The sequence below is a fragment of the Etheostoma spectabile genome, chromosome 17 (assembly GCF_008692095.1).
Source record: "Etheostoma spectabile isolate EspeVRDwgs_2016 chromosome 17, UIUC_Espe_1.0, whole genome shotgun sequence".
In the NCBI taxonomy this organism is placed as follows: domain Eukaryota; kingdom Metazoa; phylum Chordata; class Actinopteri; order Perciformes; family Percidae; genus Etheostoma; species Etheostoma spectabile.
Window position 1 is genome coordinate 853,553 of NC_045749.1, and position 16,156 is coordinate 869,708.

The 16,156-nt window shown below is 40.6% G+C and overlaps 2 protein-coding genes across 8 annotated transcripts in view; one reads left to right on the forward strand and one right to left on the reverse strand.

The window, feature by feature from the left end:
* LOC116705766 (coiled-coil domain-containing protein 172) overlaps positions 1-7,406 on the reverse strand; it is a 26,566-nt gene extending 19,160 nt beyond the window's left edge. For 3 of the 4 annotated variants that reach the window (XM_032542170.1, XM_032542169.1, XM_032542168.1), the window contains exons 1-6: positions 7,134-7,406; positions 6,828-6,913; positions 3,953-4,069; positions 3,229-3,394; positions 2,124-2,225; positions 1,000-1,102 (exon numbers count right to left, since the gene is read on the reverse strand). In XM_032542170.1, coding sequence (XP_032398061.1) covers positions 1,000-1,102; positions 2,124-2,225; positions 3,229-3,394; positions 3,953-4,069; positions 6,828-6,913; positions 7,134-7,212 — 653 coding nt within the window. In that variant the 5' untranslated portion in view covers positions 7,213-7,406. The remainder of the gene's footprint in view (positions 1-999; positions 1,103-2,123; positions 2,226-3,228; positions 3,395-3,952; positions 4,070-6,827; positions 6,914-7,133) is intronic. The other variant, XM_032542171.1, reaches the window with a different exon arrangement.
* The window catches only part of gfra1a (gdnf family receptor alpha 1a), a 118,036-nt gene continuing 109,272 nt past the window's right edge, over positions 7,393-16,156 (forward strand). Inside the window, exons 1-3 of one of the 4 annotated variants that reach the window (XM_032542165.1) lie at positions 7,393-7,532; positions 12,159-12,464; positions 13,440-13,520. In XM_032542165.1, the coding sequence (XP_032398056.1) occupies positions 12,236-12,464; positions 13,440-13,520 (310 nt within the window). In that variant the 5' untranslated portion in view covers positions 7,393-7,532; positions 12,159-12,235. Of the gene's footprint in view, positions 7,665-10,835; positions 11,610-12,158; positions 12,465-13,439; positions 13,521-16,156 lie in introns of those variants that run through there. The other 3 variants (XM_032542164.1, XM_032542163.1, XM_032542166.1) reach the window with 3 other exon arrangements.

The following is a 16,156-nucleotide window of genomic DNA, read 5'->3' on the forward strand; positions in this document are numbered from 1 at the left end:
TTTTTTTAATCAGTTAAAGGTGTGGATGTATGGGTTAATCCATATGCTTTTTTGCATGTAAAAGTTTGGTTTTAGTGGAACCATGCATCATGTATTAACTGAAAATAATCAAACTGTATTTCTAATTTCCTAATAACTGTATTTTTTTGTTGGTGAGTCGCTGGATAACTGGTAATAACTCTCCACCCTTAATTCCTTTTCCCATACAAACCTCCCTGCATCAATCACATTAGCCACGGTTTCTTTTTATCCACTTGTTGACTGAATGAAATACACTGCAGATCAAAGCCTTAATTAAGCCAAATGGTCTTAATGCCCCGTTATTTACACTTTTAGATTTGGACTCCAGCCAGCAGGGTACAGAGGGAGAAACACAGACGGGAGCTGAGCGCTCGGGTCTATTCAGCACTTCTCACAGTATGATTCAGTTCTCCTCTGCATAAATAACACCTTCTTTCTAATGAGCCTGCAGAAATGCTGCGCTGTAAGACAGCACTTTTAATCCACAGCACTTTTGATTCTCTTCTTGTCCTTTGTTAGTGCATGTAGCCTCACACGAGTGACTGCGGCTATTAGAGTTATTGCTGAGATGAATTCTCATCACTTATAATAAAGAAAACAACAGAGCCCCGGCGAGGAGAGCACAGGGGTTGCACTTTTGTACACCGAGCATACTGACAGGCCTCGCAAGACAGAAAACTCCCAACAAATTAAACATCACAGCCGCTCAGCCAGGAATATTTAAAATATCAGGTCTAAGGAAGCCTCTGCAAATTAAGGTTTTTTTTAATGAGCTGCTAAACAGCTTACTGTTTTGTTCTATTTTGCTCCTTTGCCTTTTGTTTTCTTTTATTTCCCTGCAGCATTTACAATTTACTTGTTTGTGTCTCATATTTTTCGTGACATAATGTACTTGCAAATGAATCAGGCACTGTGTGTCTGTTTGTCCATGTACATGCATAAACTTTTCATTGCATCCAGACAGTTGATGGCACTCACCTCAGACAGGTGCTGTCAGTGAGAGGTTTCTGACTGACAAACAGGCTCTCGGCTTTCAGAGATTCTGTCATTGCTACAGCCTCACTCAACTGATGATCCAGGTCTGCAGTCAAGAATAAGAGATCACACACAAAATGATTTATTTTGTTCAAACAAGACAGACACAGTCGCATTGTTAGAACGTGTGCAGAGCTGCAGAACTTGTGCTTACTGCCGGTTCCCCCCTGTACAAAGCTGAAAACTAAAGGGGACAGTCCTTTTGAAACAGTGGCTCCTTGTCTGAGGAACACTGTGCCTCGTGTTTTCAGAGCGGCAGCGTCCGTCGACAGTTTTAAAAAGCAGCTAAAGACACATCTTTTTAGTCAGGCGTTCAGGAGTGATGACTGTATGACTAAGTATTTTATGTCTTTGTCATTTATTGTGATTTTAATTGAGCAGCAATTTGAATGTATTAATTTGGCCTGTGATGCACTTTGTGACTCTGTCTGTGAACTTTACTTACTTTCTTACCTAGAGATGGATGAGACAATGTGACCCCCCCCCCCCCCCCCCCCCCCCCCCCCCCCAACACCACAACCATTATAACTATGGAACTATGGGATGTTCTGCCTGTCTCCCACTTTAATTATTCATGATTAATTATTAAAACTGGACTTCCTGGATTGCATTTCATCTTCAACCCAGAACCTGTTGCAACACATACACCGCGAAGCAGCCTTTAAACCTGTATTTATACTGGATCACTTTCAGCTGAGAATGCCTACTTTGAGTAAAGTGTGAGTAAAGCCCCTATCAAAAAGATTTAAAAACATAATAAATCACACCATCAGTGACCTGCATTTCAACCTGGTCATGAAGCCAGAAACGTACTTTATGTTCAACATCTGGGCTCAAGATTCTCTATCACTCTCTCGGCAATGCGGTTGTATTTTTTGTTGAATTTTTCTGTCGAACAAAGACGTTTAAATCAGGTGGAAAACTGATCGTCTGCTATAGACGCTGTGAACAAAACCAGGGGGCTTATAAAGCGTGTTGAGAAAAAGAAATGGTCAGTAGCAGTTTTACATGTGCTCTGTCAGAGCCACTTTATCCAGCACATATTTCAATGAACATTTGGTATTCACCTTTGTGGACGTTATACAGGCCCTGCCTTTTGAGCTGGAGCCCTCTCTTCTCCTCCTGCATGGAGCTCATGCGACTGTTCCTGCGGCTCATCAGCTCCATCTCTGATTGTAGAGGCAGAAAAGACACCTTAGAAAAATAATCTTACTTATAAGGCGTCAAGAATGATTGAGAAGAAAAAATTCACCAGGAGAGCTGTGCTTTGATTTTTACTCCTTACTGAATGATTTTATTTTTTATTTTTAAGGGAATGTAATGTGGGTGTTTAGACAATCAGAAAAAGCAGTTCCCCTGAGCCCAGATGTAATCCATAATGTGAAGGCATCGATATCCTCAATGCTGTAGAACTAATGGAAACCAAATCAAAAGTGTAATTAGTAAAAGTTGCTTGAGTTCATAAAAAACAAAAAGATATATTGTGCTTCTATAAACACTTGCTAATGCAATTTCTTAACAAATAGTCACTATACAATATTTGTTTGATTGTAATGAATCAATTAACTATATAAAAAAACACAGTGCAGTGCTTTCATACCCTTTCTTAACGTGTGTTCTCAAACCTTTTATTTGACTTGCTTGTTATTTTACCACAGACAAGAATGGTGGTATGTTCACAACTAGACTCTCATTAGTGCTGCTCTCATGTTGGAGTGTGAACTGCACAGGATTTAAAGATCATCATAATAATACGATGGACTCAACACCTCAGGAGTTTCGTATTTATAACTGCGTAGGCTGACACAAAGCAAACCAAGTCCTGCAGCAGTCAGACATCCATCTAGAAAATGTAACAGTTTAATAAACTATTTTTTACAATTTGCCTGAGTTTAGTCAGCTTGCATAATCATTTTTTTGCCATTGTATATGTCTGTACACATTATGACAGAGAAATATAGATTAGATGGATAGACCTGGAAATCCCCATACCCACAACTATATTGTAATCACTTGTTTCAGCCTTGTTCAAGTATTTGAAGAGCTAGAGATTTTAATTTTAAATTTGTTTTTCCATATATACATAGTTTTGAAATGGGCAGTCAGGGCCATATCTGCATTATATAACATCTGTTCACTGTGAAAACAGTACAAGTGGCAGTCTTTCATGACCTTTGTATAAAGCTTCCACCTCCCGCTCCAGGTCCAGGAGCTCAGCGTGTGTTTGGCTCTCGAACATTAAGTCTCTGGTTCCTCGAAGACTGAACTCACTGTTGAACCTTGAGATCTCTTGAAGGAAGTTTTCCTTTTCTTCTTTAGACTCCCACTTTATCTTGGCCTGGTATGAAAAGACAGATCTTGGGAAATGCTTTCAACAATAACACTCAGCGGCTTGTGATGGTGCATCCACCCTTCAACTGCCACTTCTAGTGATGGTAACGATACAATTTTACGATACAAGTCTTTTCATGATTTTACACTTACTATTTTGACTTTTTTTTTTAGACTAAATGATTGAGTATTCAAAAAGAAATAGACACATTCCTTGGTTATTATCAGGGCCACATGGATTTAAAACTATTTTAAAATAAAAAAATAAATAAGTAAAAAACTCAGACTATTAACACATCTTCACCCCAGGCTATATTCTAGACATTTTCATTCTGGATCACCATTGAATGAATAAGTAATAAATTAGATAAAAAAGCCACATATTCCGTTTGGGTCTAGTTATAAAACACATATCTTTGTTATTTGCAGCCTTTTTTGAATCTTCTGAAAGAAAGTACATTTGTACACATCTACAAAGTTTACACTATAAAAGCTGACTAGGTATTCATATTACACATAACCAATATGGTATACGATGTAAATATTGATTCAGGCTTGAACCCACGAGACGTTCCCTGAGTTGGCTCTGATGGCCGAGCAGCTTCTCAATTTGCTTCAACATCTGGTCTTCACATTTCTTCATCAGGTCATGCTGCAGCCTCATCGCAGACAACTGCTGTGCCTGGAGCAGAAATAGATGAGTGGGCAGTTGGGACACACAAACTGACAGACAGATGTATACATCCCTGATACGTCACATGTAAGAGATATGTTAGTGATCCCACGGAAAGAGAAATGAAATGAAAGCTCTAGGATGGGCAGCTGGCACAGTCTTTGTGCTGCACACTGTATAAAAGGTGTAAATTGATAGTGACTCTTCCTCAGGAATGGTCAACAAAAATGAGTTTCTTTGACTCCTTTTTAGAAATACCTCGGTGTTTAGCTTTTGTTTTCAATGTTTAACTATATATTGTTCAATTTAAAAATCACTTTCTTCTTTCATTCTTTCTGTTGTCTCTCATGGAGGATGTTTTTTTAAAGATGCCTCAGGCATGACTTTCAGTGCAGTTTTCATTCTGTTACTTAAGCTCTCATGGAGGTGAGTTTATTGTTTATTTTATGGTGGCAGAGGAGCGCAGCACGTTTTCAGCGAGCAAAATCAGCTTCCAAGTTTTCTAAACCCTGTAATTATCTTAAGACAGCTCTCATAAACTGTGATACGTTACATCATGAGAGCTGTAAACACACCCTGCATATCAGTATGATGTAAACAGTTTCCGTATTTTACTCTAAGGGGTCAGAAAAGGTATCTGTGTCCTGTGTTTTCAAGCAGATAAAATACTCAGACATGGCATTATATTCAGCAACCTTTCTAAATAAAGACCAAGTGATTTGCTCTTTTGATCGGATGTCCACTTTTACAAGCAGAGGAAGACGTTAGCAATATTTCTGAGACGTCAACTGCCTTGGACATCATCTCACACATGCTAAAAGGTTCCACTAATGTTATCTGGTGGAAATTAGCCATTGATTTTGCAATGGCACTTGCAATTTGCGCTGTTGATAAAACAAATGGGAGCGATAAGGCATTTTAAATCATAGAGCAGATCAGCTCATCAATATGCCAATATGCCAATATGCACTTCTTTACATCATGTGTCACTAGTATTGTACTGTAAGTTTAAACATTTACACTACAAAAAAAACTATAAAGGATTATCCCTATTTCATAAGAATGCTACTGGATGAACAGTTAACTGATATATTTCCCCTCAGATGCAGACAAACTAGTTAAATATTAACCAATACATGATGTTGCTGTTCCTTGTGCAAGAACCCCAGATGAACACGTAATGGCCGGAGGACACACACCTCCCTCACAGTTTACGGATGCCTGGCTGATTCGTGAAAAAAACACATGTCAAATAAAAACACTGCATACTCTGTTATTGTGTGTTTATTTAAATATAGGTACGCCTACATGTAGGGCTAAGAGATTGCAATATAAGCCTGTATATTACTATTAGGACTGTAGCATACATCCTTTAATTTCCTTGCGGGAGTCAAGGGATTAATAAAGCTAAGTCTAAGTCTACATCAAGGATGTATAAATGAAATTAACTTCAGCTGGAGTCTGATGTACTACGGCATGAGTGATCTCTTTCTACCTTTGATACCAGTTGTTACGCTGCTAAAAATAGTACACACGTTACTGCAAATTAAACTGAGATTTCAGCGTTTCAATCTCCACCTCTTAAAAGTGCTGCTTCTTAGCCGGATTATCCCAGCTAACAATTTTTGGTTCCCAGAACGTTCTGGGAACGTTAGTTTTCGGTTGCGGGAACGTTCCCTGAAGGTTAGGTTTGGTTCTGTGTTAGTTAATCGGTTGTGTGTTGGTTAAGTTTTCTTAACGTTCTCGGATTGTTAGTTTTTTGGTTACATCGCACATTCTCAGAACGTTCCCCTAACGTTATCTTAACGTTGCAAACTTTATAGAACGTTCCTCTAACGTTATCTTAACGTTGCAACCTTAATAGAACCTTCCCCTAACGTTATCTTAACGTTGCAACCGTTCTGTGTTAGTGGGGATGTCTTGCCATGTTGTAAATTGTAGGGCCGAGGCCTCAAAACCGAGAATCTATTGGGGCATGATATTTAAATTAAGATAGTTTCCAGCTGCTGCATTTATCAATGTACGATCATTCTTACGCTCTGATTGGTGTGATGCGAATGTTTCATGAATCCCACGTGAAGCTTGTTGTAAGAGGATTTCTGTGCTCATATCTGCGCTGGTTTCTACGTTAGGTCCACAAATGAGGGCCACTGTATCTAGAGGCACAGTTAGTGACGGTCAAATGAAGTTTCGCAAACCACTGTCTTTATTTTCTGAGTGTGAGTGTGTCATCTAGTGAGCTCAGAATATAAAGACAGTGGTTCTCGAAGCTTCATTTGACCATCTCTAGGTACAGTCCAGGGTCAAACTAAATGATGATATGCCATCATGTAAAGGAGTATAAGGCATTTGCAAATTTCAGGATGCTTTCTATCATAAATCACCAACAGCCTCTGAGAGGCAACAGTCACATCCAGCACTTACACGGCAGCAATTACTCTGAATCTGAAATATTGTCAAATTAGTGAGAGCCTACAATTGTTCTGTAAATATTAAGTAAAACCTGAAACAATCAAAGTATTACCTTTTAAAAACCTCTAACGTCTATTAAAGTGTATTGTAGGGCATAGTTTTTGTGTGTGAGACAATGGAGACAACCAATAACTAAGATAGTACGATCAAACAGCCTGGCCAAATCTTTTAAAATACATCTGTGCAGGCACAATTTAGTATATCATGTTTGCTCATCTAGTCACAAAGTGTCAGCTAATTCACACATTGGCAACAAAGAAGAAAAACTAAAAAACTGTAAGGTAGCTAGCCTCACCTTGGTATCAAGTTCCTCATTGACCTTTTCATTCTTCTCTGTTGCACTCTTGATCTTCTCATTGTTTCTGATGATAGCTACTTTGACTGAAATAATGACACTAGTTTAAAAAAATGTAATTTGGTCTTTAAAATACAAAGATAACGTAAACTGAAATGTGTTATTAAAGATGCATCTACCTAGGTTCCCTTAATTGCTTATATTGCTAACCATGCTAGGTAGCATTGTAGCTAGTCTTCCTATGTTAGCTAGCTCTAAACTACAGCTTATTTTACTGGCTAAAATGTTAATTGGCAGCGAACATACCTTCCTTGAATTTTTGTGTCTGTTCAGTTAACTGTTGTTCAGTTAGAAGAATTTGTTGAAAGAGGGTGTCTAAACTCATTTTCAGTTAATAACTGGTCAGCCTGAATAAAACCCACTGATGCTACTGTATGAAAGTTAGCTAACTATCTCACACCTTAGCCCCCTGTACGTAGCTAGCTAGCTAGCTAATTTAGTTAATGCTATGTAGCCATAGACAGCTTCTTGTATCTTTATGCTGCTAAGTAACGAGTATGACCGGTCCAAGATGGCGGCTGGAAATCTCGCGCTCAGCAGCCAATGCGGCGTCTACTCTTTATTATGTCTATGTATGTAGCTATGGCGACGTCTGTGACGCAGCTTTCAAGAATGACGCCCCGCCCCACTCCACGGCTGAGCCCGGTCAGTTTATCCTTTTTACAAAAGATGGTTCTAAACCTTATTTGTTTTTACATATTACTGGTGTTATAAACGATGAACAACGGTAATTAATTTTGTGTAGTGTCTGCTTTGAGAGAGGCGAAACGTTAACAGGTAAAAAAAAATGCTGCCAAAAAAGCAGCAGCTTGTGAACTTCTGAACGCAGGCAACTAGCTAACGCTAGCTAGCTCAGTCCCGAATGTGGCTAGCAGCAGTGACACACGCAAAAATATTAGCTAGCTAGCGCTGCCATTAGCTAGCCAAGTTTTTTTTTTAGGGTGGCGAAGGCATCGCCCGCCCCTACTCTTCCTATATTTCATGTAACGTTATTACATATTGACTTTTGCCTTTCGGGAGTCACCATTCCTGTCCCGTATGTGCTGTTGCTAATTTACACCATACTGTATATTATTAATTTACACCAGAGACGGTGTTGAAGGCTGTTGAACTGCTGTGTCATTACAGGCAGATTCAGATTCGGCACAGTCAGCTTTCTCAACAGTACCGTTAATCCATTGAGACGTCCTCGTAGTACATCCATGACTGAGACTCGCTGCCTAGCTAGCTACATTTGTCAAACAATTCCTGACTTTGACCAATTTTCTCGTTTCACCACTGGGACAAAAACCGCCCCTGATCCGGGTGCCATGAAACACATCACTGTGTGAAACGTTCAATGACCGCAAGACTACATCATTCTGAGATTCATTTGCAAAATGCATATCACACATATTGATTGAGAGTGTTCATAAATCACCAGACTGAGCCTTCCCCTGACTGGCAAAGCTCCCTCTGGAGACTTAAGAACAGCAAAGTCATCAATTTGTAAGCAGACAATTATCCCAGATAGTAGCCTGAGCCTGTCGTTCATTTGTGCACATTTTCTGTCTCTTCCTTTCATGTTCTCTGTAAAAAAATAAAAAATAAAATAATAGTGGACATTGGAAGTCATTTTGAAACGTGACTTGCAGGATTGATGGTAGCCAACCTAATCACATCTTCCTTTTCAATAACGGATTATTAACGGATGTTTAAACAAACTATGTAATCCCCTTTCTCTCTCTTTCTCTCGCTCTCTCTCCCTCAATTTTCAATTTTAATATGTTGTTTTATTGGCATGACAAAAAACAGACATTCATGTTGCCAAAGCACAAGAAGAAACATACATATAAACAACAACAAGGAGTAAAAACATCTGATATAATAATTCAAGTAAACATGATAGGCTACTTATCACATATTGTAGATACTAAACAAGTTCTGTGCATGTTCCTCAAAGGCTACTCTGAAGCAATAGAAAAATAATAATGATAATACAGTGGCTTATATAAGTTGACGTACCCATGCTAAATCTGATTAAAAAGATGGATAAAAAAAATTGGAAATTGATCTTAATGGTTTTAATTCAAAACAATTAGGAAAATCCAACCTTTTAAGGACACCAATTTTCTTTGTGAATGAATAATGTATTTTATTTTTAAAAGCCAGTTATGGAAAGTACCCCATGCTAACCTCCAGGTATGGTGAAGGGTATGTCATGGTGGGGGGTATTTTAATTCCAAAGGCCAAGGGACTTTGTCAGGATGCATAGTATCCTGATCCATGAAATAACTGTATTACACAGGGTGTATACTTATGCCCCGTGTATTTTGAGGAAGAACTTTTTTTATATTCACAATACATTATTCATTTACCAAGCAAATTAGTGTCCTTAAAAGGTTGGATTTTCCTAAATGTTTTAATGCATTAAGATCAATTTCCAAAAGATGTTTTTTTTATTCTTTTTAATCAACTTTAGCATGGGTTTGTAAACTTGGGCAAGCCACTGTAGATAAAATCTCTCTCTCTCTCTCTGTATGAATGTATATGTATATGTGTGTGTGTGTGTGTGTGTGTGTGTATGTGTGAGAAAGAGATGCCAGCATGCTTGATTGATTCAGCCCAGTATTGAATGCAGAGAGGGGCTCATTGACATATATCTGGTCCCATGTATTTAGCCAAGTGGATTTGCCTCTGAATAGACCACATAGGTAATCAATGAGCTGGTCATATTCCAGTAGGCCATTGATCAGAAGCATTTAAAAAAGGTGATGCTCTTATTTCTTTCATGACAATATCGAGTGTGAAATATGTAGCCTATATTGTTTGAAAGAAACATAAATGGCTCCACATCCTTACTTTTAACATCGACCTTTACTTGAAATCCTCCAACAGATGGCGGCAGTCAGTCACACAGGGTCCACCCTCTGTGTGGACCTCAGCGCAGCAAAGTGCAGGGTGCTTTAGGTGACAAGTGTCATACAGAGGTTATGTTTCATAACCTACAACCGCCGAAGTGACATCATCAAATAGGCCGCCTACTTTCTTCACACGAACGTGGCAGCCAATGTTGCATAATACAGGCCTAGGTAATATGTTGCATGTTTGAAAATGGGGATTACAGCAAACAGGGAGGAGCCACACACACTTGGAATATCACGGAGCTTGAAATATGTCCATTCATATTGTCACACATGTGGCACTCTTTTAAAGGGGATACAGTTACACAGAATATTACAAATTTCCGTAGAAGCAACTCCACGTGCTGCTACTGTTCACATCATAAAAATGAGTCGTGCTCTTTGCCCTCTCTCTGTCAGGACAGTTATCCTAAGATGAAATGTAAAACCAGCCCACACACATCATGTTGATAGTGCTGTAGTTGAATTTCATAACGTCTTAACCCTTGTGTCGTCCTGCCGGGTCAAAAATGAAAAAAATAATTGACATTTTTGTCCCTTTTCACACTTTTTTTTTTTAGTTTTCACTATCAACACCTTACTACCGCTAGTTTTACACTACTTTTTGGAATTCATGGTCAATAACCCTCATTTATATAGAATTATACCTAATATTTGACTTAATAGCTAAAGCAGAAATTATGAATGATTTTGACTAACAGTTAGATCAGAGGAACGTACAGATGAGTTTAGTCAGGAATGAAAGTGATCAACTGTATTTAAAAAGAGCGTTGTATGGCATCCAATCCATTTTTTTGTGGTAATTTAGTTAAAAAGAAACCCATATTTCAGATATAGACATTTTTTAAAGGGGTCAAATTTGACCCGAGGACAACGGGAGGGTTAAATGCAACCACATGCCCTCGTGGTTAAGCAACATCGCACAGCTATATGTGCATGTTAATGGACTGGGAAAAGGGATTGCTAGTTTTGGTTTTAGTTGTTTGTTGTTAGTTGTTTGTTTTTATCTGAATTGGAAAGTTTATTAAAAGTTCTAAAAAAGGCTAACCATACTGTACCAACCCAATGCGATGTGTTGCAGTGTGCGACTAAGGCGAACCTTTCTAAATGCTCATCACTGCGCTATTGTGCATCCAGACTTGTGTCTCCGGGGCTCATTAGTGAGTTAAGTGAGATTCAAGCGAATTATTCCTTCTCTGTGCTGCGATTGGGATATTGCCACAATAAGGGAGTAGGTTTTCGGTGATAGGAAGGTCTGTCTTTGTAAATATAGCCGATTATAAGATGATGACTGTACTTTAGTGCGAAGGGGGTATAGCTGGCACTCTCCTGCTGAATGCGCTAGACAGCAGTGGGGCTCCAGTTGGCTGTGTGCGCTCAGACGCACAGACGCAAGCATCCCACTGGCTGGAGTTGGAGGACACGCGCCTGTCTCGCTCCCACCGCTGCTCTGATCCCTTGTCTTTGTCTCCCGGCGGTGAGAAGACCACCCGCACGGGAGGAAAAGAAAGAAAGAAAGAGTCGTTTCTTTTGTAGACTACTTAGAGCCAGATAAACTGTGCCGAATCAGGACTGGACACTCTTTAATTTGGAGGGGAAATTATTTGTCACACGAGGCGAGTTGGACCTGGTTTTGTACAGCGGAGCGCACACTGCTGCGTCTTTTCAATGGATTTCACTACAGTGGAAGTACCCTGGGAATTAAACTACTGTTAAGTCGTTTTTAGTTCGCAGAATTCGTTCCAACAAGGGTTTGTGTTTCACATGGAGAGGAAGACGATGATCCTCTCAGTCTTGTATGTCCTTCTGCCTCTTTTAGGTAAGTTTCACTTGATGTATTACCACCAACAGCTGTCTGTTTGATGCTAATTCATCCCGTTGGTGCACACGGTATTTAATACGGTATTTAGTGGCTTAATTGTAGGGGGAGCCTGGCATCGGCTGCAGAGTGTAACGTGTGAGGCTACTGTAAACCGGTCCAACTAAAGCCAATCAGGACCCGTCGCTGCCCCGTCAAACAATCATGAATGTTAAAGCAAATCTTCCCTTAACTGCACGTTTTCATCGGCGTGATATGCAACTATAAGTAAAGTATCTGCGTGCATCACGAAGTTCTCAAGTAGGAAACTGCTTCCAATCGGTTGTCACACGCAACGTAGGCTAGATGCTTTTTTGTGGCGACGTAGATGTGTTTTTCCATGTCACTGGACAGCCTATAAAAGCTCGTAAAAATACATCTCTATGCTAATTGTTTTGTCCCGAAAGGCAACTTGCAAAGTGTGCATTCCTTGAATATTTATTATTCAACAAATGAGCGAAAGGGTCATTATTATGTGTCGCTTTTATAAATGCCACTTTAATTTTCCAGATGTGTTGTCGTACGCCGAGGAGAACGTGCGCGCTGGGGCCACCCGGCTGGATTGTGTGCGGGCCAGTGATCAGTGCATGAAGGAGCAAGCGTGCAGCACCAAGTACCGCACGATGAGGCAGTGCGTGGCCGGCGGCAAGGAGAGCAACTTCAGCATGGTGGCCGGCCTGGAGGCCAAGGACGAGTGCCGGAGCGCCATGGACGCGCTCAAACAGAGCCCGCTGTACAACTGCCGGTGTAAAAGGGGCATGAAGAAGGAGAAGAACTGCCTGCGCATTTACTGGGGGATCTATCAGACGTTACAAGGTTGGTTTAGTGCTTTTGATTGAACTGTTTCCTTCTCAAAAAGCCACCCCAAGAGACCCCCTCCCTCCTAAAGCAGATACTGATTAAGAATCTTATCATATTGAGTAGTCTATGCACTTTGATGTGTTGCTTTTGTATAAAAGCCTGTCAGAGAATGGAACAATAGCACAATATAACTGCTTTTTTTCTGGGGTTGCCATGAAACCTCCATGAAGTCCCTCAGGGGTCTTTGTTTGGGTGGACTGCTACATTTAGAGAACATCCTGCAGCTATATGTAATGTGAAGTGGACATTCCCCATAGGGTTTTTTTAATCTATTCTGAAAAGGGATTAGTTGCCCCTGCTCCGCCCACTGTTATATGAAGTGGGCACCATAAATAAGCCCCCCCCCCACACACACACACACACACACACACACACCCACCCTTCCTGCTCATTGACCCTCCCTATCCCTGCTACCGCAAACCCTAAAAAACCTCAAAAAGTAGCACACAGCTATTCATCCATTGGCATTCCAATTCCATCGTGGGCAATCGCTCAACTTTCATTCAGATTTGGCCCCTGACTCGGTTCACAGCCACAGTCTTGCGGAGCCGAGAATTTAACCTCCTAAATCCCTTTCCTTGAAGGTAATGGTGCGTGAAGCTCCTCAGCGCTGGCAGTGCCATCTTGAAGTGTTGATCATAGCAGGGGGTCTTTTAGTCCCTAAATGGCATCCAGCTCCATCGTCTGTAAGTCGACTTCCAGTTGCGCAACACAGCTGACCAACCTGCCTAGTCAAGCGTGTGGCTGTGTGTCAGCGTGGATATCGACTGACCCAAATAGCCCGTGTCACATGCTGGCCGATGTGAGGGGTGAAAGATGATAAACAAAATAGGGAGGGTGTTCAAAACATCTATCTATCTATCTATCTATCTATCTATCTATCTATCTATCTATCTATCTATCTATAACATTCGCTTATCTTCCTCACAGGTAATGATTTCTTGGAGGATTCTCCGTATGAACCCATGAACAGCCGTCTATCTGACATTTTCCGCCTGGCTCCCATCATGGGTAAGAATTATAAAAGAATCTCTTCTGTGGAGGCTTTCACTCCATCCCTTTTATGGTTTGCATTGTTTTGTTGGTCACCCGTCTCAATTGAGATACGGTTAAGCTCCAAGCTGTGCATGCACTCACCGAAGGTTATCTGTGTGTCAAGTATTTATCCTCCCTCATCTTCTCCACTATCTGTCTGTCTCTTTGCTTGTTCTCGCCCCAGCAATATTGCATGCTGGCTGGAAGTGACCTTGCACGGGGAGCTATAGTTCTGAGTCTCATCAAGCAGTGGATAAACGCTTCACATGTAGAGGGAGGGTTCTGTTGCTGGCGTATTTCTCTGTGGTTGTGGACAGCTTCGTCTTGCTTGAATCTACTTGTTGAAAAGAGTGAGTGAGTTGCTCTGCTAGTAACATGCGAGAGAGCATGATAGGCATTTTTCTGTCCACATCTGTGTGTGTGTGAGCGATGCTGACAAGAGCCTCTAGATGGCGATGTTATTCCCTTCTTCACAGCCACTCAGGTACTCTGTGGCGACACAGTTGGGTCTGTTGTGGGTATTTGAGAGCCTGATCTGTGAATGTGGCGCAATCATTTAGCTGCTCACATTTTTATTATCACACTGCAGGTGGTGAGTGCTCTGTGAAATCAAACAGACACGCTATGCCTCTACATCTTCAAAGAACAAGGCTGATTTTTTGACCCTTTTTGATAGAGAGAAGCCTTTTCTTTCTCATTCCTCTGAAATTTCTATCTCACAATAGGCTGATTTGCCCTAAACCAATGCTTCTCCTATAGCGGGATGAGATCACAATAGGGGTGGTGAGATACAGATAAACAAAACCTTTGCCTGTGTACCACCCTCATGACAAATTTGCTTCTAAAGAAAACACCGACTGAGAAGACAGCTTTTTTCGAAAAGCCTATTCTCTCCTCTTGCAATTCTCTTTAGCCCACAATAAGCCAGCCAGTCTGAGGAAGGACGAGACACCCACAGGCCATCAGTGCTGAAGCATGTGCAGCACAGGATCATAGTTCACATCACAGGCAGGTGACATCTATTGACAGTCTGAGCTGTAGTTTCCAGGAGTGGGAGCAGACAGATTTATGGTGTTATTCTTATAGTCAAGGCAGACACTCCTTATTTCTCTTATTTTCAGTATCAGGAAGTTCTGGAGTTTATGCACCGATCCGATACCACATTACAAAGCCCTAAAGAAAATCTACGTTAAAGTAGTTTATTTATGTTCTTTTTCCATTATAACTGACTGTCAAACTGGATAATAAAAGAAAGTTCTGTGGCGTTCATTGTTTGTGTTTGTTCATGTTTCACAAAGAGTTTAAGCTGAGCCAGAACAAAGATAGAAATCTTATCACATTAATACAGGGATTGATAGTATACAGTTGTTATATAATACAATATATGACACTCTGGTATTGGATCAGTACTCTGTACCGGCTAATATGCAAGTTCAGGTATCAGAATTGGTATCGGGAAGCAAAAAATGGTATTGGACCATCTCTAGTCCAAATGCCTCTTTATGTTGATTGCTGGCTTTGCATATATATGTGTGTGTGTGTGTGTGTGTGTGTGTGTGTGTGTGTGTGTACAGTACAGGCCTAAAGTTTGGAACCACCTTATCATTCAATGCATTTTCTTTATTTTCATGACTATTTACATTGTAGATTATCACTGAAGGCATCAAAACTATGAATGAACACATGTGGAATTATGTACTTAAAAAACAAAAAGTGGGAAATAACTGAAAACATGTCTTATACTGGGGCTTAAAAGTTTGTGCACCCCAGGTAAAAATTTGTATTAATGTGCATAAAGAAGCCAAGAAAGATGGAAAAATCTCCAAAAGGCATCAAATGACAGATAGGTTAGAGTCTGCGATCTATCCATACACCTTTTGTCAATTAAGTGACTATCTCCTCACGGTCCACCAGCTGCCCTTTCTGTGTGTGTGTGTTGTGTGTGTGTGTGTGTGTGTGTGTGTTGTGTGTGTGTGTGTGTGTGTGTGTGTGGTGTGTGTGTGTGTGTGTGTGTGTGTGTGTGTGTGTGTGTGTGTGTGTGTGGTGTGTGGTGTGTGTGGTGTGTGTGTGTGTGTGTGTGTGTGTGTGTGTGTGTGTGTGTGGTGTGTGTGTGTGTGTGTGTGTGTGTGTGTGTGTGTGTGTGTGTGTTGAAAACAATCATGTACCACCCCCGGCTCTGTAAATGGGAAGCAAACAAAAACACTATTCCAGCCAATCAGCAACAGTTGTGTTTATGCTCGTGCACACGACAGGGGAAAGGTCATGGATGTATATAGATAAAGGCAGTGGGAGCGAGAGGGGCGGTAGAAAAGGAGCACTAACGGGAAGGGGTGTATTTGTGTGGGTGTTGACTTCAAACAACAAAAATCCAGAATTGCAGACTCCACTTTTAATCGGTTGGTTATTTTTTTCTATTACTCGATTAAGTATTTAGCACATAAAATGTCTCAAAACATTAAATGCATCTCACCATTTCCCAGAGCCCAAGGTGTAGACTTCAAATTGCCTGTTTGGTCCGACCAACAGTTCAAAACCAAAAGGTATTCAATTTACATATAAAACAGGAAATCCTCACATTTGAGAAGTTGGAACCAGCAAACGTTTGGCATTTA